General features: G+C 35.7%; 2 protein-coding genes across 2 annotated transcripts in view; one reads left to right on the forward strand and one right to left on the reverse strand.

Annotated features, from left to right (window-relative positions):
• Window positions 1-1,626: 1,626 nt before the first annotated feature.
• On the reverse strand, window positions 1,627-11,943 carry LOC126824110 (peroxisomal membrane protein 2). The gene is made up of 5 exons (XM_050553306.2): window positions 11,765-11,943; window positions 9,547-9,654; window positions 7,981-8,146; window positions 6,055-6,174; window positions 1,627-4,213 (listed from the first exon to the last, which is right to left on the reverse strand). Exons 1-5 carry the CDS (start codon window positions 11,866-11,868, stop codon window positions 4,127-4,129), a joined length of 585 nt encoding a protein of 194 aa, XP_050409263.1. The 5' UTR covers window positions 11,869-11,943; the 3' UTR covers window positions 1,627-4,126.
• Window positions 11,944-11,983: 40 nt separating this feature from the next.
• Window positions 11,984-23,587, forward strand: part of LOC126824012 (uncharacterized) — a 32,934-nt gene continuing 21,330 nt past the window's right edge. The window contains exon 1 of the mRNA XM_050553104.2: window positions 11,984-12,217. Within this exon, the coding sequence (XP_050409061.1) occupies window positions 12,151-12,217 (67 nt within the window). The 5' untranslated portion in view covers window positions 11,984-12,150. The remainder of the gene's footprint in view (window positions 12,218-23,587) is intronic.

Here is a 23,587-nt window from a genome sequence, read left to right on the forward strand (position 1 = left end):
CCACGAATCTGAAATATTTAAGTATTGAGAATTATGCGTTTGAAATTTGCGCTGTATGTCCATCAAATAATAACGTTTATGTAAATGGCGTTCCGTGTCCTGATGTATATGTATGAAATATTAAATCATAAATAAATGTTAATATTTCATGGCTACAAAAATAACAACAGAACGCAAATTTCAAACGGATAATTCTCAATACTTCAATATTTCAGATTCGTCGGTTCGCCAGAAAAGCGACGATATGTTCTTTTGTCTTTACGTTTACTCTTTAGATCATGGGAGCTATGGTGGATATGTGGGTAAGACTCTGGCTCGCTAGCCAAGAGGTCGGATGTTCGATCTTTGGGATTTTCTGACGTGGTTCCATCTTGTCAGTGGTGCAGGACGGAGGGCCTGACAAGGACAGCTGTCTAGTCGTTTGGATGTAACAAAAAACTGAGTTCTCATGCATACATTGACGTGCACATTAAAGATCCATTGGCAGTTGGAATTCGATATAAGAGTAGGCAATAGTGCCTTTGCCGGGGCAAAATTTCCCTCATAGCATACTGTATGGTGTATGCCCGTCTTCATTAGCCCAGTTCGGAGCAGAACAGTAGGACGTTAAACCCCACTTCATTTCATTTCTTTAGATCATAAGGTCTCTCATTGACTCAAGTGGCATGGTTTCAATCCCAAGCTAGTATGTGATAAAGAGTAGGGTCCCTTTTGAATTTTCTTTGAGTCCACATTAGTGACCAAGAAAGAAATGAAATGAAGTGGGTTTAATGGCCTACTTTTCTGAACCAATCAAGGTAATGAAGATAGGCATACGCCATACAGTGTGCTAAGAGATTTTGGTCCCGACTCCCTGGTTGTACGTAACGAGGAATAGGGTGGCTTGTCCAACCTCGTAAACAAATTACTGAAATAAAATTGAACCATATGTTAGTCCCGAAATGACCTAGTTTGTGTCGAGTTGACGTTAAACCCCATTTCTCTCTCTCTCGCTAAGAGTTTTTTTTTCCGTGGACAGAGGCACTGCAGCCTACGCTTATTTTATGTGGTCGTCCCTGGCTACACTCCAATGTGTATATGAATAGACCTCCGGCACGGTTAAATCTAAATATTAAGGCCACCTGCAGATTTCATCAAGATCACACATGTAAACAAGGCTAGTGCTTACCCTAACCCAACCCAAGACCTAACCGTAATCCACAATCTCGTAACCGTGATGAAATCTTCACGTGGCTGTAATATTTAGATCTGACCCCTGATAAATGAACCAGGCTTGAAAAATCCTAAAGTTGTTGCAGGATTCAACCTGGGATATTCTAGCCTATGAATCCAGTGCCCTGACTGCTCTACCATTTAGTGTTGGGTAACATCTAAAACAAGGTTAGGTCTATTTGATAAGGCATACTTCAAGTTTGGTCAAAGGTCACGAGATGTAAACAGGGCTAGCGCTAATCCAAACCCTGGACCTAGCCCCAATGCTTACCCTAACCCTAACCCACAATCTCGCCAACAATCACGTGCCCTAACCTTATTTACATCTCCGCGATCTTGACGAAAATTGAGCTGGCCTTAACAAATAGATTTAGCCCTATAACAATTCAACAGGAAAGGGAGATAACTGTATAAAAAATTTATTTCAATTATTGAGCATTCAATTGAAGCATTCAATTTTAAAACATGGTTTTCAACAACATAATTATAGGGTTATTAAATTTAAACATATTTTCCCTTCGAGAATTTTACAAATGTATTTTTATCTGAAACTGTGATGTTTCTAATGACCAGTCCTCGAGTTAACAAAGAATTCTCAGACTTAAAGATACATTATGGGAGATTAGAAGTACAAGTACAAGTTCACAAAAATTGAGGTATTTTTTTAATTCATTTCAACATATGAACAGACTCCACTTTATCCTACAATTTGTGATTCTTAATATTTTTTAAATATAAGTACGGGTTCTTAATATTTTTTCAATGTAAGTACAGGTTCTTAATATTTTTTAAATAGAAGTACAGGTTTCATGCTTTGTTGTATACCGGTAATGTCAAGGGGTTTCATGCTTTGTTGTATAATGTCAAGGGGTTCCATACTTTGTTAAATATAAGTACAGGTTTCATGCTTTGTTAAAGGCTCAATACCACTCTTGTTGTAACTGAATAATATGTCCCAATCTTTATTCTGGTCAACAAATTGTACTATTTTACAATATTCCAATTAATTGATGATACAAATTTCATCTTAACACACCTAATTTAAAAAATTGGAAAAATTCAACTAAATGATTTGAAAAGCCTGACGTAAAGCTTTTTAAATGTGACTTGGATTTAAAAATATTTTTGAACCCTCTGGACAAGTAAAATAGGATTTAATGGATAATTTAAACAACAGGTAGGATACTTAAACATCTAATACTTAGAATAAGGCTATTTTTTATTTTCTGGAGCTGTCAAGCCAGCAAGATTGTTATTGTCCCTTTAAATAATGTCAAGGGGTTCCATGCTTTGTTAAATAATGTTAAAACTACTCGATATATTGAGCTCAAAATATTGCGTATTTCTGAAATGATTGTGTTAGATTCACTTCACAATCGTAGCCTACAGATTAAAAATAAACAGAATAGCGTGCCTATCTGACAGTTTCAGCTCAAAATATTTAGTAGTCCTGAAGTGATCGCATTAGATGGGTCATGTAACCTATTTAAGGAGTTCCACCTATTTCAAAAGTGATAATGACGTCCTCTTACTTCAATTACTACATGCAAGTAGATAGACATGGCATTTAGGCACTGAATGGAATTTTGGTACTTCTCACCCAATCTGATTAAAATACAGATCTATATATCGTTTCGGTTTTTATACTTTCGATGGCCTCTGCTACATGAGGATCTGACCGGCTGTAGTGGGAAGTCACGTCAGGGGTCATACAAGCGGCTTTTGACCCTATGACGTCAGACTTTGATTAACCAATCAGCGTTGATGTTTCTACTGGGATATCTACAGTTCCGTGCAACGCACGCCAAGAACTCGTCGTAACAGACCGTTTCATTGGTTAATCCCTCACATCAATCACGCAGGTTAAATAACAACTCTTCCAGATCCTAGTGTAGTAAAGACAAGTAAAACAAAATTTTGAACTATAAAGCACGAAACGAAATAGGATCTGTGTTTTAAACAGATTGCTTCTCACTGAACACATGTAAAATGAAAGTTTACAATAGTTTTACAGGATTATTATAAAGGTTGATAAGAGAGACACAGACTAGGTCATTTTGGGACTAACATATGGTTTAATTTTATTTCAATAATTCACTTGCGCGTAGGGGTCTTTAGCAGTGGGAGGAAACTGGAGGACCCAGAGAAAACCCACGAGGTTGGACAGGCGACCCTACTCCTTATCGGTGCAACCAGGGATTCGAAACCACGCCAGTTGACTCAATGACAGGCCTTATTATACAGCGTGCATGTGCTAACTATTTTATATCCCCCCCCACCCCAAGCTTTAATTAGAGGTATCACATTGCTTCTAATAGTTGTACAGGACTCTAAGAGTAGACATATTTAATACAAAATTAACCTGTTCGATTCACTAAAGTTTTTCTGGGACGCCTCCTTTAAGCTGTCATGAAGTTTTAATTGATGCAGAAAAAATACTCAAACCTGAACATCTAATATAACGTGGGTTTATCAAAACACAGAACAGAACAAGGGAGATAACTACCACTAAAACTAATAATAACTTCTGCCAGATACATCTGCTACAAGAGGAAGCGCTAAGAACATAGTAATTCCCTGTCATGTCATGGATCATTCTCTCAGAAAATAATGAACATAATAATTCCCATCAATAAAAATCATATTATACAAATTAATACAAATATCTGAAATTGTTCCATTTAAGCATCAAAATAAACAAAATCATTCCCATCAATAAAAATCATGTTACAAATTAATACAAATATCTGAAACTCTTCCATTTAAGCATCAAAAATGCACCCTTCAAAAATTTCAGAACTATGCTGAGTCAGTGTCTTCATTCATAATACAACCATCACTGTTTTATTTGGTATTAGTATCATTCAAGAAAAAATGTCTAATTTATCAGAAGTATCTTTTCAGGCGAATCCGTTCATTTGGAGACCAGCATTTTGTTTCTTTTAACCGAAATGTAAGTGGTCCAGATTAAGGCAACAAGGTTTCCAAATAAAAGTCGATACTGAAAAATAGCAAAAACACAAAGATTAGACCATTTACTTCATATTAAAATATATTGTTTCAACTTACATGAGATTTCTTATACATTTCATCATGAAGCAGTGTCGGGGTTAGGGGTGTGCAGGGCTAGCTACTTCGAGATGTTCAAACAGAGTGGTTGCACAAGGCCAGCTACTAAAGAGTGTGGGAGAGAGAGGGAGAAATGGGGTTTAACGTCCACTCGACACAAACCAGGTCATTTCGGGAATAACATATGGTTTTAATTTTATTTACATAATTTGCTTGCGCATAGGGGTCTTTAGCAGTAGGAGGAAACCGGAGGACCCGGAGAAAACCCACGAGGTTGGACAGGCGACCCTACTCCTTGCCACGTACAACCGGTGATTCGAAACCACGCCAGTCGACTCAATGACAGACTTTAAGATGATACAGCGCGCGCACGCTAACCATTCAGCCATCCAACCCCCCCAAGAGTGTGGGAATAGGGTTGTTGCACAAGGCCAGCTACTTAAAGGGTGTAGTAATAGGGTGGTTACACAGGGCCAGCTCCTTAAAGATGCATTATTCAAGAGCTAAATCTGCCTAATGCAGGTTCTTATTTTGGCTTCAAATGTTATATAAATTATTATTGAAATAGTCCATTAACTTTATATTTATTGTTTCAACTAAGATGAGATTTCTTACACATTTCATAATGAAGCCGTGTCAGGGTTAGGGGTGTGCAAACCGCGCACTTAAGCAGGGCTAGCTACTGGTTACGTCTTTTTTGTAAATCGTATTTTTTTTCATTTTGAGTGAAGCCTGTACATTACAGGCCCTGGGGCTGTACAGCACAGGGGACGCTTACGGCTGGCTCCCCGGATCCATTCACTTGATTTGATATTTGTTTATTATTTTTTGCTCTGTCTATATTCTGACTTGTCCACGGGTTTATCTTGTAGATTTTGTTTTGTGTGTTGTGGTGTGGTCCTCCTGCACTTACTAATAGTGATTTACAGTCAGGGTGATTGCACAGGGCAAGCTCCTTAAAGATGCATTATTCAAGAGCTAAATCTGTCTAATGCATTTTTTATACGCCCACATTGAAATGTGGTCGTATATTGTCGTCGCCGCGTCTGTCCGTCCGTCCGTTGCCCCCGTCTGGCCGTCCACAATTGCTTATGACTGCCCAGACGATTTAGCTGCTGTGGGCGTATGTTTCGTTGCCTGGCAACCTATCTTTTTATTTAGGCTTCAAATGTCATATAAATTATTATTTAGCCATTTATTCACATGACAAGCCTAAAATCAACCCTCAAGCCAGGAGATTATCTACAATAGTATTTTGATTTTGTTTTCTGAATGGGGCATTATGGAAGCTTTAGATAATGAGTTGACAGTTCTCACTATAATAGTTAAAGAATAGATAACGTAAATACAATATGTTGAAAGTTTCAGTCAAATCACTGAACCGAGAATTTAGCGATTGAATTTTAGGCCTAGCCTTGATCACTATTACGAAAGTCGGTACGATAAAAAAACAATGTTGTGATTATCCATTTTTATGTTTAATTATTTTACAAAAAATGTATTCCAATCTACTAAATATCACAGGCTAGTGATGGCATCAAGCATTGATTATGGTCTGGATAAGTTAATTAATAATTTAGATAACATTTCAGGTCTAAAGAAAGTCCTGCAATAGGCAGATTTAGCTCTTGCATAATGTATGTTTAATTAAATGTTAAATAATCAATCTGAGAAGCCTATTTGATATTTTAGTGAAAATTCAAATGACGCATAAAGTGACCCCAAAGAACTAAATATAAAACTGCTGAGGACTTAGACGTTTGAATACCTTACCTTAGCAGGAATGTAAGTTAGGTTAAAATACTGAACAAAAGTCCAGACCTTCCAGTTTAGTTTTAGAAGCATCCAGTAAACATCTTTTACTTTCTGTTTGGCTCCTGCTGTTCCGTGACCCTGTTAAATATGACAATGAAATGAAATGAAATCGGGTTTAACGTCCTACTGTTCTGCTCTGACTTGTGCTATGAGGGAAACATATTTGAGAGAAGACAGACAGATGGGGTTTAATGTCCACTCAAAACAAACTAGGTCATTTTGGGACTAAATTTTTTTTTTTACATTAAATCGGTTTTTAGTTGTGGTAGTAAACTGGAGGACCTGGAGAATCCACAATGTTGGGTAGTCACCCCTACTCCTTGTTACGTATATATGGATTACACCACCTAACTGTCCCCTCCCAAAATATTTGCATATGGTGGCTTGGTGCATAGGACACAAACTAGGTCATCCTAGGACTAACATATGGTTCAATTTTAATTCAATAATTCGCTTGCGCGTAGGGGTCTTTAGCTGTTGGAGGAAACCAGAGGGCCCAGAGAAAACCCTTGAGGCTGGACAGGCGGGTATCAAAACATCCGGCACGCATTTAAACCATTCATCCACCCAACCCCCGTAGAAATATTATGACAAATATCAATAACTGGTACCTGACATTATTAACTTTGTGCCGGACATGTTTTATCAATATCAAATCAAAATCTGTACATATAAGACATAATGACAGGCACTAGAGGAATGGTACCTGACAAAGCCTGAATTTGTACCTGAGCAAGTCTGTGAAAGGTTCCTTATTGTCAGGATTTGTATAAAGACCAGAATTGTTTATGAGTAAACTAATGAACTTCGTAATAAACGAGAAGTGCTAACAGGTGTTCTAAAAATATTATGCATAATCTGCCTCGGGCACAGCAATGATCACTAGTTCTTGCAACCTATCTAAACTTGGCATATTATTGTTTAAAATTAAACCTATCGGTACTCGTACTATTTATAAAAACAGCCTGAAGGTTGTCACACCATGTGACATGTCACCTGTTAGGCCGTACCTGTGAGTAGGTCATATTTCGTAATAAATCTGTTTTACTGTTGATAACAAACAATATTACTGACATATCAAATATAGCACCACCCACCCTCATTCTACTCTTTGTTTTCTATTTTGAAATATTTCTGCTAATTGGGTTATTATTGTACCTGAACACATAATAATAATAATAATAATAATAAGGATTCTTATATTGCGCTAAACTCCAGAACAAAGTGGCTGCTCAAAGCGCTAACAAAACTAAATTCAACTGTATGAAGTTTTAAACAGGTATGTCTTTAAACGTGAATTAAATGTTGTTAGTGACGGGGCAGATTTGAGAGAAATGGGTAGTGAATTCCACTTAATTGCAGCTGCAACTTCCAAGGACTTGAATCCAAATGATTTCAATTTCCATGTAGGCACAACTAAGTTAAGTTGATACTGAGATCTAAGATTTCTTGGTGGTTGGTGAAGTCTGAAAATATCATTCAAGTATGCGGGACCAGTTCCATTTAAACAACGATACACAATAGATAGAATTTTAAAGTCAATTCTTTCAGCGATCCGGAAGGGAGGGAGAGAGAGAGAGAGAGAGAAATGGAGTTTAAGTTTCACTTTACACAAACTAGGTCATTTGGGACTAACATGGGTTTTCTTCAGGTCTTCCGGTTTCCTCTCACTGCTAAAGACCCCTACACAAACAAATAAATTATTGAAATAAAAAATTGAACCATATGTTAGTCCCGAAATGACCTAGTTTTAGTCAAGTGGACATTAAATCTCTGTCTCTCTCTCTTCCCTCTATCTGTCTCTCTCTTTCTCTCTTTCTCTCTTTCTAACATTAAGATGACTAGTGCTGGTCCAAAAACTATTGTAAAGTAAAATGTACAAACCTCTAACAGGGATATAACATATAAATAAACCAGTAAATATGGAGGAGCGAACACAAAACGGTCAAACAAAACTCTTTTTATAGCTGATGTATTGTCTTTTTTTTTTGGTAAAACTTTATCCAGGTATGTGTAAAAATGGTGAATAACAGGACCATTAACAACTAAACTGTGAAAAAAAAAACATGTCAAATTAAGATATTATGAGATATTTTCTAAATGAAATGAAATGGGGTTTAATGTCCTACTGCTCTGACTGGGATAATGAAGATGGGCTTACGCCATACAGTGTGCTAAGAAGAAAATTTGGTCCGGGCAGCGGCACTATGGCCTACTCTTATATCGAATTCCAACTCTCAAGGGAAAAAGATATTTTCTAAATTAAGATATATATAAATGAAATGCTACTTTAATTTTAAAGATTTTTGTAAGATTAGATAAAAAGCTGGTCATTCTTGCTATAATAGTTCAACTTCAAAAATAGATAATGAAAAATGAATATATTGAAAATTTCAGTCAAATTACTTTATTCTGTACAAAGTTATCAGTGTTTGAAGTTTTGACAAAATATAGCGTAGATTGTTTATTATCATAGCAACAGAACTTGACAATCAATACTATATGAATGCAATGTTCTAATCTACTTAAAATAAGAGCCAAACGATGGCCCAGAACCTAAAAGAAAGCCTGTAATAGGCATATTTAGCTCTTGCATAATGTATGTTTAAAATCAGAGAGTTGATTATAGGCTTGTCATGTTAATAAATGCATAAATAATAATTTATGTATCATTTGAACCCAAAATAAAGACCTGTAATAGGCATATTTAGCTCTTGCATAAGACATCTTTATAATCTTTATATTATATTACAAGTTGCACTCAATATCTGGAAATAGTGCAATGGGGGGGGGACTCAAGAATAAAGAATCCCTCCTGTCTTCAAAATAAGGATATCGGATTAATTGATTTTTGCTCATTGATTTTTCAAGGCTCTTTCAAATTGTGTACCAAAGACTAAGGGACTTTCCTGTGACCTGGTTCGGGAGCCAGCAAGAAGGGTCTGGCAAAGAAAAGTGCCTGTATTCATTAGTTCGATGGTGCAGAAAAGTAAGACGTCAAACCCTATTTCATTCCCCATCCCTGAATCGAGTCTCGTTCACTGCAGAATATATAAAAGATGCTTTATGCAAGATTTAGATAAAGAGCAGGTAGTTTAAGAACAGATAATGAAAAAAGAATATATTGAAAGTTTCAGTTGAATTATTTTATTCTGAGAGAAATTATGATTGTTTAGAGATTAGCATAGTCTTGATTTTCATTGCTACCGTTGTTATGATCAAAGTCTCGATTTACCATTTTTAAATTAAATCATAAAATGGCAATTCTTTTTCAATCCGTTCAAAATCACAACCATCTCATGGTCTAGAGAGTTGATTATGGTCTTGTCTGTTAATTAATGTCTATTTAATAATTTATATAACATTTAAGGCCTAAAGAAAGATCTGCAATAGGCAGATTTAGCTCTTACATAATGTATCTTTAATGAAGACAAAATCCGATTTACTCACCCAAAAAAAGCATAGGCGAAGGTGCTTCTCCATACAATACGACCCTGACTACCAGGCTGTGGTGCTAAATACTGTGAAAATAGATTTCCGATAGCAGATATACTGGCACTGAAATACAATAATAAAACTAATCTATTTTTATCTTCTGTTTACCTCATAATATCACAAAGCATTCTCAGAGTTAGAATTTACTCGACTTTCAATCACTGTTTATGAGAAATATCTTTGATCCAGATACACAAAACTAGTTTCTTATTGATGTATTTGATACATTAAAACAATAAACGTTTTATAAAGGGTTATATTTTAGTTAAAATAAAGCGAAAATTTTTTAGTAAATTCTTAACTTAAAGTCTGAGAATGTTTTGTGAAACTGGGGCCAGGTTTCTGGGTTATTGCGGACAATGATGTCAGTGTTGTCAAGCTGATTAAAATCAATGATTTTTCACGGCTTGATCCGGCCACACTCAAATTGATTATTTCAATTTTAGTTAAGAAAACCAAATCAAAAGAACAACAGTAAAAATACCTGCAGGCTTTGATTAAATGATTCTTTGTAACAACTTAAAGATACATTATGGGAGATTTTTATAGAGAATTGGCCATTCTTGCTATAACAGTTCAAAAGTAGTTGATGTAAGAAGAATATATTGAAAATTTCAGTCAAATTACTTTATTCTGAACATAGTTATCATCGTTGTAATATTTGACTAGAAATGGTAGTGAAATGTGCCTTCACCTTGGCCGGTCGTTTGATTGACAGGCGTTAACTCCACCTACATATCTCGATTATCAAGTAAAGTTTTCAATGGCATGCGGAAACGCTCTACAGCGGCCTCGCTAAGTACACTTTATCATTTAGCCTCGATCTAACTGACGTATTCTCATCAGGGTGCGCCATATTTGAATTTATCAATAAGTGAAATCCTATTTAAATCCGAGCTGTAGCCGAGCCATCCGTGGGTCTACAGAGTTGATTTTGGGCTTGTTGTTTAAATAATATCTAATTTATAATTTCTATAACATCTGAAGCCTAAATTAAGACTTGCAATAATCAGATTATGCTCTTGCATAATGTATGTTTAAGACTACATCAAATATTCAAAATTTTTGTTCCTGAAAAGGTCCATCAAGCTTGAAGTTGTCTCAGCTAAAAGGTTACAATTTTAAATCAATAATGACACGTTGGCAAAAAATCAGTAAATTATCAAAAATTAATAGAAATTATTGGGATATGAATTGAAACAATGGTGGATTTGGGTAAATTGTGCTACCCTGTATACAAGACTGTAGAAAGTGATTTTAAGGAGCTAAATCGCTAATATTTTGGACCTAGAAATTGACACAAATGGGTCGTGACGCATATAATAATGTAATAGGAATATATATAAACTGATTTACATTTAATCGTTTCCATTTTTACTCTAATTTCAAATCAGTTACGTTCGGCGAAATATGTCAGAAGTCTCAATTGAATGAAAATTTGTAGCGTCGGGTTATTCTAGGCTACATAGTATTTATTGCGCACACTCTCTCGATATGAAGTTGCTGTCACCGTTTGAAATGACTTGTTGAATGTCTAGCCTCGTTCTTCGAGTCCCTTGAAACGCATTATGGTACACGATTCGTGTACCAATGGTAAAATGTTTATTTTGTCTTAAATATTGGATATCAGAAGCCCATCTTTTCCCGGTAAGATCACAATATCAATGTTGATTTAAATTGACAAATAATTTGTGTTTTCAATGTCGAAGATTTTGGATGATATTGAGTTAGAGACTTAGCTACTTTAGGAACATTTAAATTACTGGTATTAAAAAGATTACTAGATTGTTCACCAAAAACTGCGGACAACAGACAGGAACCCCATCAATAATACAGCCACATTTGAATATGAGTATATATGGACCATGGGTTATGGTGATTTCTCCACCAAAAAAATATACCATGGTACATGTATGGTAGAAGGGGCGGGGTGGGATGCATTGCAGCAGCATGGATGGAGCTTTGTTTACTTTGCAGCCTGTTCACGTGAAGTAGCCTATGTATATTTAATTCAGGTAACGTTGTTCGCATAAAACTGGCAATGAAACCTTTCTAGTGGTGTGTTTTAATTTTCCTTTAATTTGTCGTCCTGTTTTTAATTTTATGAAATTATCATTATGTTCGACGTGGCCAGTTTGAGTTTGATGAGCCATTCTTAGGACTATACTTATACCTTGATATGGACTTTGTCAACACTGGTCGTCTTTGTAAAAGTGACGAATACTCTCTTAAAACCTTGTCCAACAGGTTTTCTCTGCTAGGCTTGCTGTTACTCATTTTTGCAACAAAGAACAAAAAGAAAAACCGGTGATTGTTTACAAATTTAGTTCATCATGGAGGCTGACATTTTGAATCTCGCGTTATCTCGTGCACCTGTTCGAGATTTGGAGTAGCCATGATCGGCTGAGAAAAGACGATGTGAATAAATCAGACAATTAACTATGTAAACTCTAGCTGATTAACAGCGGTATTTACTTTTTATTGTGTGCAGATGAGAAAGAAGAATTTATGTTAGTTGTATGTTGAAATTCGGCCGGATTGTTTGGACGATAGAATAAAATGCATCCATATTTTGTGCTCGCAGTTTGTGTTGCTGCGATTTCGCCGCTTGTGAAAGTCAGTCATGGTGAGTAGACTAAATGCACTCAATAACTCCTGTCTAACTGTTTCTTATGTTTGGTCAAATCGATTGATTTATTTCAAAGGAATAGTATGACAACAGTTTACACTGAAGCACAGACTTGATTAAAGGGACATTGGCCGATAAAAGGAGGTTAATTCCATTTGTCTACAGCCAATCTGTTCTGTTCAGTTCTGAATTTCGAATTTCAATCACTGACACTACGACATGGGCTACCTGTCAAGTGATAAATAAGCAGGAAAATTAGAGACTTTTAAAATTTTTCAGTTTCAGTATTAAAAACTAAAAGTAAGGTTATACCTCTCCTCTGACAGTAATGACTCATGAATTATTAAAGATACATTATGGGAGATTAGATAAAGAGCTGGCAGTTCTCACTATGATAATAGTTAAAAACTTGATAATGTAAAGGCAATTTGCTGAAAATTTCAGTCAAATTGATCCACTCTGAACCAAGATTTTAGTGATTAAATTTTCGGCCTAGCCTTGATCATCACTACTAAAGTCGGTACGATAAAAACAGTCTCGAGATTATCCATTTCATGATTAAATCAAAAATGAAAGTGTAGCAGCAAATGGGGTCCTTATCTAGTAAACATTGCAGGCTAGAGCTAGCATTGACATTGAGAGTTGATTATGGTCTGGAAATGTTATTTAATGTCTAATAATTTAGATAACATTTCAGGCCTAAAGAAATACCTGCAATAAACAGATTTAGCTCTTGCATAATGTATGTTTAAGAAAACACTCCCATGAAGACTTCTTACATATTCTTTCATTCAATTAAATATATCTTCTAAAAAAACATTTAATTTAATGCATCTCCTAATAAACAAACTGGACCGTTTTGGTAAGATACATGTTCATAAATTACCTTAGCCTTGTATTACAATTCTATGAAATTCGATTACTGCTTACTACTGAATGACGTTTCGACTAGGCTTCTCAAGATGTGCTTATTAATGCTTTGATGATGAATAGAGAAGCCTAGTTGAAATGTCCCTCAGTAATAAGCAGTACATGTAATTGAATTCTGTAGAATTGTGACCTGTGTATTCCATTTCAATTACTAAATGACATTGAAACGATTTATCTTAGGCTTGTTTTATTCCTTCATGGTCAACTTTATTCTCGACAACATGATTGTTTCTGAAAATATGTGCTTGTATGAAAAATGACATCATTTTTAATAACTAGGAAGGAATATTAAAAAACAAGATAGTTTCAACTCAATGAATTTTTCTGAAATTTTGAAACAACATTACACGTTTGATTATCAGAGAACTCGATTGTAGGATTTGGAGTGTTTTTAAAAATGTCCGGTTTTAATTGTGATATCCAAGATTGGAACAGTTCAGCAGTTGAGGTTTCTTTTTAAATTGTCAAGGCTGTTGCAGGCAGTGGAATAGTAGACACATATGTGCATGTGTAAGGTGCTGTATTCAGTAGGCAATACTGGTTTCTAAAAATATCAAGATAATTGTGATTTCAAAGATTGAACAGGTTGAGCAATTGAGGTTTCTTTTTAAGTTATCAAGGCTGTAGCAGGCAGTGGAATAGCATACACATATGTACATGTAAGGCACTGCATTCAGTAGGCTCCCTACGCCCAAGCAAATTATTGAAATAAAATTGATCTATATGTTAGTCCTGAAACTACCTAGTTTTTGTCAAGTGGAGGCTAAACTCTCTCTCTCTCCACTGTTTTGGTTAATTGCTTAATTAATCCTGTTAATTACTGTTTTATCAGTGTTATACACATTCTAATACACAAACTAGACATAGATCACATTAGGATTAGCACAATATGAAATTATTACTTTATTATCACCTGCCCTCTCTTCTAATGACATGACAGTGAATTTCAACACTGTGTTATTAAAAGTAGCTTTTTTGAAAAAAAATATTCAAGAACTTATTTTTTTTTAAGTTTTCACCCTCTTTTCATTATTACTCCTTCACATGTAAATAATCTTAACCTTCCATCATACATGTCATTATCATGTAAATCATGTGTTATGTATTGGATGTTAAATTTGTGGGGTTACGGTGGCTAAGTGGGTAAGACGCTTGCTTGCTAGCCTGGAGGTCGGGAGTTCGATCCCTGCATTGGCCGAGAAAGTTCATCCAGATTTTCCGGTGTGGTTCCCCCTTGTCAGTGATGCGGGACAGAGGGCCTGACAAGGACAGCTGTCTAGTCATTCGGATGAGACGAAAAACCGAGGTCCCGTGTACACGTTGGCGTGCACGTAAAAGATCCCTTGACAGTTGGAATTTGATATAAGAGTAGGCCATAGTGCCGCTGTCCAGGCAAAATTTCCCTCATAGCGCACTGTATGGTGAATGCCTGTCTTCATTAGCCCAGTTCGGAGCAGAACAGTAGGACGTTAAAGGGACAATAACACTCTTGCTGGCTTGACAGCTCCAGAAAATAAGAAATAGCCTTATTCTAAGTATTAGATGTGTTAGTGTCCTACCTGTTGTGTAAATTATCCATTAAATCTTATTTTACTTGTCCAGAGAGTTCAAAAATATTTTTAAATCCAAGTCACAATTGAAAAGCTTTACGTAAGGCTTTTCAAATTAGTTGAATTTTTCCAATTTTTTAAATTAGGTGTGTAAAGATGAAATTTGTATCATCAATTAATTGGAATATTGTAAAATAGTGCAATTTGTTGACCAGAATAAAGATTGGGACATATTATTCAGTTACAACAAGAGTGGTATTGAGCCTTTAAACCGCATTTCATTTCATGTTAAATTTGTAATAAACAACATGAAATTATTGTGCGTGAAGTGTACATGTAAATCACATTAAGTTTAGGACATTATATACGTAATATACACCATGTGATTAATTATATTCTTAATTTCATTTTCATATCATACCAAGTTTTTATCAGCATGTCCCAGTTGTTAATCTATGTATAAATGTGTGTAAATATACATGTCATTCTTAATGGAGGGTTTGGGATGGCTTTGTGGTCTAGAGTGTCGGGCTTCGAGCTCTCGCTGGTTGATCACCTCTGGCATGTGGTTGTGGTTTCGATGCCTGGTGTGAGCGTATGTTGCGTGGAGATCGGAGCGCCGTCTAAACCTTGTGGGTTTACTCCGGTTTTCCCCAACTGTTAAGGACCCTAAGCACAAGCGGATTATTGAAATAAAATCGAACCATATGTTAGTCCCGAAATGACCTAGTTTGTATCGAGTGGATGTTAAATCCCATTTCTCTATTTTGAAAATATTAAATTCTCAGTGCTAAGGCCTTTGTATAAATTGTCGTAATGCCTGATTTAAAAACAAAACCAATATGGTTGATGATTGTTGGTAAACACTTTTATCAAGGTGATTTGTCAGGTGTTAATTACACTTCAGTGTTACCTGTCAGACCTGTGTAATTGTTCTAAAGGTGTGATGTTTACAACAATGATTGTCTTGCTATCATTTAATATATAAACATGCAGATTTCCCAAATTAAAGTCTTCATCTGAGTGTGATATTCCTCTTTAAGGTTCTTTACCACTCAGCTGTCAAAACAGATCTTAATTAAAAACAGGGAAAGCCAATTAACATGAAGGCCTTCTTTATTTATTATGTTAGGAATTGGTTTAGTTTTATGGTTAAGCACTTAATTGCCTAATGGCTGGATTGTCTAGACTTTCTGTACAATAAATAAATCATTTATATGGATTAGAATTCCACTTTCTCCATGGTGTTGTCAGTCTGTGGTAAAGCAGATCATTCTGATCAGGTGGTTTAAAGGGCAATAATTTTATTGTGTTAGTAAAAGATTCAATCAGACATTGTGTGCAGGGTTTAATCTGAGTGTTTTATGTCAGACAGTGTATACAGGGTTTAATAGAGGACTACTAGGAGGTTTATGTTAGACGGTGTAAGCAGGGCTTGTTGAAGACATTAAAGTTGGATCATAGATTAAATAAAGAAGAGCTGTTGTGTGGTACTTGTAGGTTGGTTAGAATAATTTAATATTGAAGATTTAATGCTTTCCACTAAAACTAACCTGAAATGGGGTTTAGCATCCTACTTTTTCGGCACCATCTGGGCTACTGAAAATGGGCAATTCAGATACATACTCAGGGTAATTCATAATCTGGTTTCCTCCCACTGCTAAAGACCCTCACACACAAGCAAGATATTGAAATAAAATTGAACCATATGTTAGTCCCAAAATGACCCCCCTCTCTCTCTCTCTCTCTCTCTCTCTCTCACTCACTCTCTCTCAGATATTAAAAATACTATGTAAAATTAATTGATATGATGTTTGTTTTATAAAGAGAATGTTGATCAAGCCATCCTTGCCTTCGTAAAATATTGATGTAAATTTTCTGGTCACACTAAAACTCCTGTAGTCATCAGATTAGGAAAGTACGACTTGGTCAAGCAATTAACACCGAAGCAGAGAGATTCATAAGATCAATTGTAGTAAATGGAGGGATAAATCATAGGGGATTTATGTCTAGTGGAATCATTAGTGGAGTTCTAAATAGTTGTAACTGTATGGGTGTCTATCAATATGTACACATATACATGTACATACAAACTGGGGAGCCACTGTGACTAAGTGGGTAAGACGCTGGGGAGCCACCCTGGAGGAAATGAAATGAAATGGGGTTTAACGTCCTACTGTTCTGCTCCTATACTGGGCTAATGAGGACGGGCATGCGCCATACAGTGTGCTATGAGGGAAATTTTGCCCGGGCAGGGGCACTACCGCCTACTCTTATATCGAATTCCAACGGTCAGGGGATATACACGGGACATCGGTTTTTCGTCTCATCCTAAGGACTAGACAGCTGTCCTTGTCAGGCCCTCCGTCCTGCATCCACCCTGGAGGTCAGGTGTTTGACCCATGCTTTGGCCGAGAAAGTTCATCAGGATTTTCGAACGTGGTTTCTCCTTGTCAGTGGTGTAGGATCTAGGGCCTGACAAGGACAGCTGTCTAGTTTTTCGGATGGGACAAAAAAATCTCTTGGAAGTTGGAATTGGATATAAGAGTTCCGTCGTGCCGCTGTCCGGACAAAATTTCCCTCATAGCACACTGTATGGCGTATGCCCGTCATCATTAGCCCAGTCGGTGCAGAACAGTAGGACGTTAAACCGCATTTCATTTTATGTCATCTTCTACAGAGTTGAAAGAAGGCGCTCATATTACCACTGTGAATTAAATTAATATCCAAGATGTCTCTTATATGTATGTATTAGGTCTTTAACTTTCAAATCTTGCCTGTAGATATGTTTTTAAGATGTGAACATTTGGAATTTCAATCTAATCTTAAAGAGATCTAAGTCACTGGTGTACTTGAAAATAGATTTCATTTTATTGTAGTATGGATTCACAAGAATTTACTGTAGATATAATCAGAAACAAGACTTTAAACATACATTATGCAAGAGCTAAATCGGCCTATTGCAGGTCTTTCTTTAGACCTGAAATGTTATCTTATGTTATTAGTTAGACTTTAATTATCTTACCCAAACCATAATTAACTTTCGATGTCATCGTTAGTCTGTGATATTTAGCGAATTTGAATACATTTTGCGATTAATAATCAAACCTAAAAATCTTGATAATCGAGACTTTGTTTTTATCGTACCAAAGTTTAGTAATGGGGATTCAGGCTAAATTATTAATCAAAAATTAATTAACTTATCAAGACCATTTAATCAACTCTTGATTCCATCAGATGGCTGGGATATAAGTAGATTTAAATACATTTTGTGGTTGATGCGGTTACCATTAAAATGGATAATCAAGACTTTGTTTATTATCGTAACCATGGTAGTAATGACGATTGAGACTAGACTATAATTATATCGCCGATATCTAGGCTCAGAGTGAAGTAATTTGACTGAAATTTTCAGCATATTCTCCCTTCATTATCTATTATGAATCGCCGATATCTAGACTCAGAGTGAAGTATTTTGACTGAAATTTCAGCATATTCTTCCTCCATTATCTATTTTGTAACTATTATAACAAGAACTGTCAGCTCTTTATCTAATCTTACCTAAAGCTGCTTTAAGCGAAGAAGATACTGTGTGGAAATTGAAAAATATAATTGTTTATAAAATTTCCAGCTGTTCTTGGCTCTTGGGGATTTCCTCCGACTCTTCAGCCATCTTCAATGTATATTTTGTAAATTGGATTCAATGATTTAACAGGATATATTGACAGCTATAACCAGGGGTTGAAATGTTTGTAAAATTTTACTTGTCCCAGGTGGCAAGTAGAAATATTTTTTACTTGTCACTTGGTCATTTCAAGTTGTCACCATTGATTTTTGTTTTTAATTAAAAAAAATAACTTATTATATTTCAATTTCATTTGTAAGAGATGCTTACATGTACAATCAGACTTAGTGTTCACTTTAACACATTTTAGCAGAGGTAATGAAACAAATGACAGACCGTTATCTCACTCAAGATTCTTCACTGTTCGACTCGTTCGTTGTTCTTCCTTTTACCACCCATGGTGATACATGTATTATAATTTAACATAATATAGAATTAGGCATGCTTGTATATTCCATGCCAAAAGAAGCCACAGTAAATGGAATTCAACTATCAAAATATTTAATTCTCTTTGGAAAGAACTGCCATATTTCTTTTTATTTTTTAAGACAAAACAAAACCTCAAATAATAGGCTTCATGTAGATCATTGGCAATTATCAATCAACTATAATCATTAATCGAAGACTAATGATCAGTATAGTATTACTCAATGACATTTCTACTTGTCATTTGAAAATGTTACTTGGATTCGACAAGTAGACAATTTGAATTTAGCTGGTTTAAGCTTTAATAGGTATAAATAGACTGACTAGATGGATATTTATCATTAACTTGAAAACATTACCTGTATGTGTTACGAAACGTCGTTATTAAATAATAGAGAAGTTGTTATATATCCATATATACCTTGTGTTGTGTTTTGTTATGAATAGTTAAAGGAGCTAAATCGCTAACATTTGGGACATTGAAATTGACACAAGTGGGTCGGAACTCATATAATACTGTAATATGAATGTATATAAACTGATATACATTCAATGGTTTCCGTTTTTACTCTAATTTCAAATCAGTTATGTTCCGCGAAATAAGCCAGCAGTTTCAATCGAATGCAAATTTCTAGCGCCTGGTTATTCCAGTCTACGTACGCCGTTTGGTTTGGTGCAATATGTCTAGCCTCGTTCCTCGAGTCTCTTGCTAGATTCGTGTACCAATGGTAAAATGTTTATTTTGTCTTAAATATTGGATATCAGAAGCCCATTCTTTTCCGGTAAGATCACATGTTGATTTAAATTGACAAATAATTTGTGTTTTCAATGTTGAAGATTTTGGATGATATTGAGTTAGAGACTTAGCTACTTTAACCATGGTTCTAGATGTCATTTAAAGATTTGAAGTAGAAAAGCGTTATTTCGACCGCTGGCTACAACACTAGATGTAAACATGTACATGTATATACAATAACAATACCATGATAAAGAGCTGGCAGTTAAAAATAGATAATGTAACGGAAATATGCTGAAAACTACGGTCAAATTGCTTCACTTTAAACCAAGAAAACCTTATTTTAAAATCACTGCAGCGATTGTCTTTGTTAGTGCTGTCACTAAAATTAACTTAGTCTCGAATATCCATTTTGCGTTTAATCTTCGACGGAGGTTGAACAGCAGATCGGATTCAAATCCAATGAAAATTAACAGTTAAGATGGCATCAAGAGTACAACAATGATTAACCAATTAGAAGAAAAATAGAAAACAAATAGTAGAATGAGGGTGGGTGGTGCTATATTTGATATGTCAGTGATATTGTTTATGACAGTAAAACAGATTTATTACGAAATATGACTTACTCACAGGTACTATGGCCTAACAGGTGACATGTCACATGGTGTGACAACCTTCAAGCTGTTTTTATAAATAGTACAAGTACCGATAGGTTTAATTTTAAACAATAACATGCCAAGTTTAGATAGGTTGCAAAAACTAGTGATCGGTGCTGTGCCTGAGGCAGGTTATGCATAATATTTTTAGAACACCTGTTAGCACTTCTCGTTTATTACGAAGTTCATTAGTTTACTCATAAACAATTCTGGTTTGTATACAAAGTCTGACAATATGGTACATGTACCTTTACCTCTGATGTTAGTGGGGATTGGGTCGCATGGTTTCAATGATCCTCTTGTTTGTGACAAGGAGTAGGGTCGCCTGTCCAACCTCGTAGGTTTTCTCCAGGTCCTCCAGTTTCCTCCCACTGCTAAAGACCCCAACGAGCAAGCAAATTATTGAAATAAAATTGAACCATGTGTTAGTCCCGAAATGACCTGGTTTGTGTTGGTGGACGTCACCCCCCCCCCCTCTCTCTCTCTCTCTCTCTCTCTCTTTCTCTGATATTAATTTTAAGAGTTGATCAGTTCCCTATAAGGCCTCTGATCATCATGAATTGTTAGATATTGTCCAAGAAATGTAGGATAGGCAGGGCTGCCGACAACCAGTATCGCAGCGCAATTTGCGATACACATTTTGTCTGTTGCTAATCAAAAATTAAAATCTAAAGTTTTTGATTCGCAGTAACTGCGAATCATTAATATGCCTGTCATTTTGGATATTAACACAAGGATAATCCACATTTGAAGACTAGAAGGCTTTCTGAACACTTTCAACGTGTATAAAATATTGAATAAAATTTTATAAACAAAACTAAATTCTCTGAGTGACATTTTCTACTCGAACTACCCAGACACAATTCATTATACGGTACTATATAATACAGGGACATAACTCTATGAATAGGGACTATTAAACCGGAAATAGGGAATCAAGTAGTACCACTCACGTTGCGAGACATCAAGTAATTATATCATATTCATTTTGAAAGAAATAAATCCAGTGTATCCCCCATGTATTGTAAATAAAATATAAAAAAATAAATATATGTTAACGTATTGTAAAATGATAAATCAAAGTAAAAATTCCCGTAAAATATCGTGTGTGTCTAGTTAATCGAAGTGCGCCCGATTTAACAAAAATAGCAATACACAATAAAAAGCAGACAAAATTGTTTTCTAACGAAGATTTCTAACGTAACAAAAAATAACAATTAAAAAGATTGCGGCTTCGGAAGTCACTGTTAAGAATTGGCTTCAGACATAAGACCTAACTAAATGTCTACATCACATTCACAAACTGTCACAAGTACTTGTGGCAGTGCTAAAAAAATCTAAGAATAGTAAGAATGGAATCTAATCATATTTGTTATGAGCTAAAGTAATATCTTGTTATTTAGGTGTTTTATGTTGAAACTGAAAAACTGCTAATCAATTTTTAAATTTGCTAATCAAATTTGGCAAAATTGGACTTTTTGATTAGCAGTGCTGCTAATCAACTGTAAAAATTACCGACAGCCCTGAGGATAGGGATCAGTGACTTTTAAGACAAATATTAATCTATTAATATTCTTAAACCCTAATTGGGTTTTATAATGAAGGTAAAAAACAAACCAATATAAATATCTTCAGTACGTGTACTAAAATATTTATATACATCTTCTAGAAAAACAGAAAAACTAATTTGTAGCAGAAAAATACTGTCAAGTTTTCACATTCTCCCGAGGTGATCTGACTATATATATCACATTATTCTTTATATAGTAGTCTCAGCTTATTATACTGTAAGGTATAGGTTTCAACTTCTAACATATTCCCTGGTTCTTGGGAAAAAGGACACAGCTTTGGTCAAACACATACAATGGCATTTCAAGGGAACGGGTCAAGATTTGAACATTGGAAAGGGCATCACCTGGGTCAGAAAGATACAATGGCATTTAGAGGGACAGGGTCATGATTATCTGTTTCAGTGAAGGTGAATTAGAACACTAGAAAGGGCAGGACTTGGGTCAAACAGAAACAGTGGCATTTAAAGGAACAGGGTCATTATTTTCTGTTTCCAAAAAGTGTAAATTCGAACAAGGGCAAATTTAATCCCCCAGCTTATCACCAAACCATGGTGGCTCAGGGAGTAAGATGCTGGCTCGCTAACCGGGACGACCCCCTGATCAATCCCTTTGTTGGCTGTGAAAGTTCATAAGGATTTTTCAGCCTGGTCCCACTCCCACCCTTGTCAGCGCTGTAGGACAAAGGGCCGGGCATGGCACAGCGTACATGTGTAATCGTTTCGATGGAAACAAAAAAAAAAACGTTTCTGTGCACACAATGGCATCCATGTAAAAGAATTATTGACAATAGCCACACAGTCTGCGCAAAATTCCCTCTCGTGGCACACTACATTTTGTCGACCCGTCATAGCCCAGTCTGTGCTAATAGGATATGTTAAACTCCATTTCATATAATTTCCTGCTTAGTAAGATACCTGTCAGTGTAATTTAGTTCAAAAACAGTGTCCATTTCTAGATGCATTTGGATTTCTCTATAACGATTAATCTGAGAAATTTATCATCGAAATTTAAGCAAAAAGCCTCCGGATACCATATTCCTGAAGCAATGGCCCGAGAAATCCCTCGCTGCCCATTGCTGGATTGGCTTCTGATACGTGAGTCATGACATAACGTTATGTAAACATATTTGGTCCAATTTGGAGCTTTTGCCATGCAGTTGTTATGCAGTTAGCTATTGGTTGTTAATCGGACTATTGACCAGTCATAATTTGAAACAGCAATTTGCTTCCATTAAAGCAGTGTTTAGTGGGATTAGCTCTAATCAAACGAAACACTGCAGGGAGTATGCCGGATACACCAAGAAATCAAAATTAACGGCATTATTGTATCTAGCAGCGGCACTATGACCTACTCTTATATTGAATTCCAATTGCCAAGGGATATTTTACATGCATGCCAATGTATACATGGGACCTCATTTTTTTTTTGTCCCATCCAAACAACTAAACAGCTGTCCTTGTCAGGACATCCGTCCTGCACCGCTGACAAGGGGAAATCATGTTGGAAAATCCTGATGAACTTCCTCGGACAATGCAGGGATCGAACACCGTCTTAGCCACCGTGGCCCCCACTTTGATTTGTGTTTAAATGATCAAGTTAAACTATCTCCTGCATTTTTAAACCAGTTTAACTGAAGCATCTGAACAACATAATAAATCTCTAAAATAGATTATTCCCCAAACGATAATTTGTTTTCCATTTCATTCATTCATCAACCAAAAAAAAAAAACGACCAGGAGTTTGGCAAATTAACAATTCTGTTCTACTAGAATAACATTTCGTTTATTTAGGTCACTTAACCATTTTGGTTACAAGCAAACAATAACAACTTTCTCCTAAGGTCATTGTAACATTTTCTGTAGGAGTTGACTAA

The sequence above is a fragment of the Patella vulgata genome, chromosome 6, assembly GCF_932274485.2.
Source record: "Patella vulgata chromosome 6, xgPatVulg1.2, whole genome shotgun sequence".
NCBI lineage: Eukaryota > Metazoa > Mollusca > Gastropoda > Patellidae > Patella > Patella vulgata.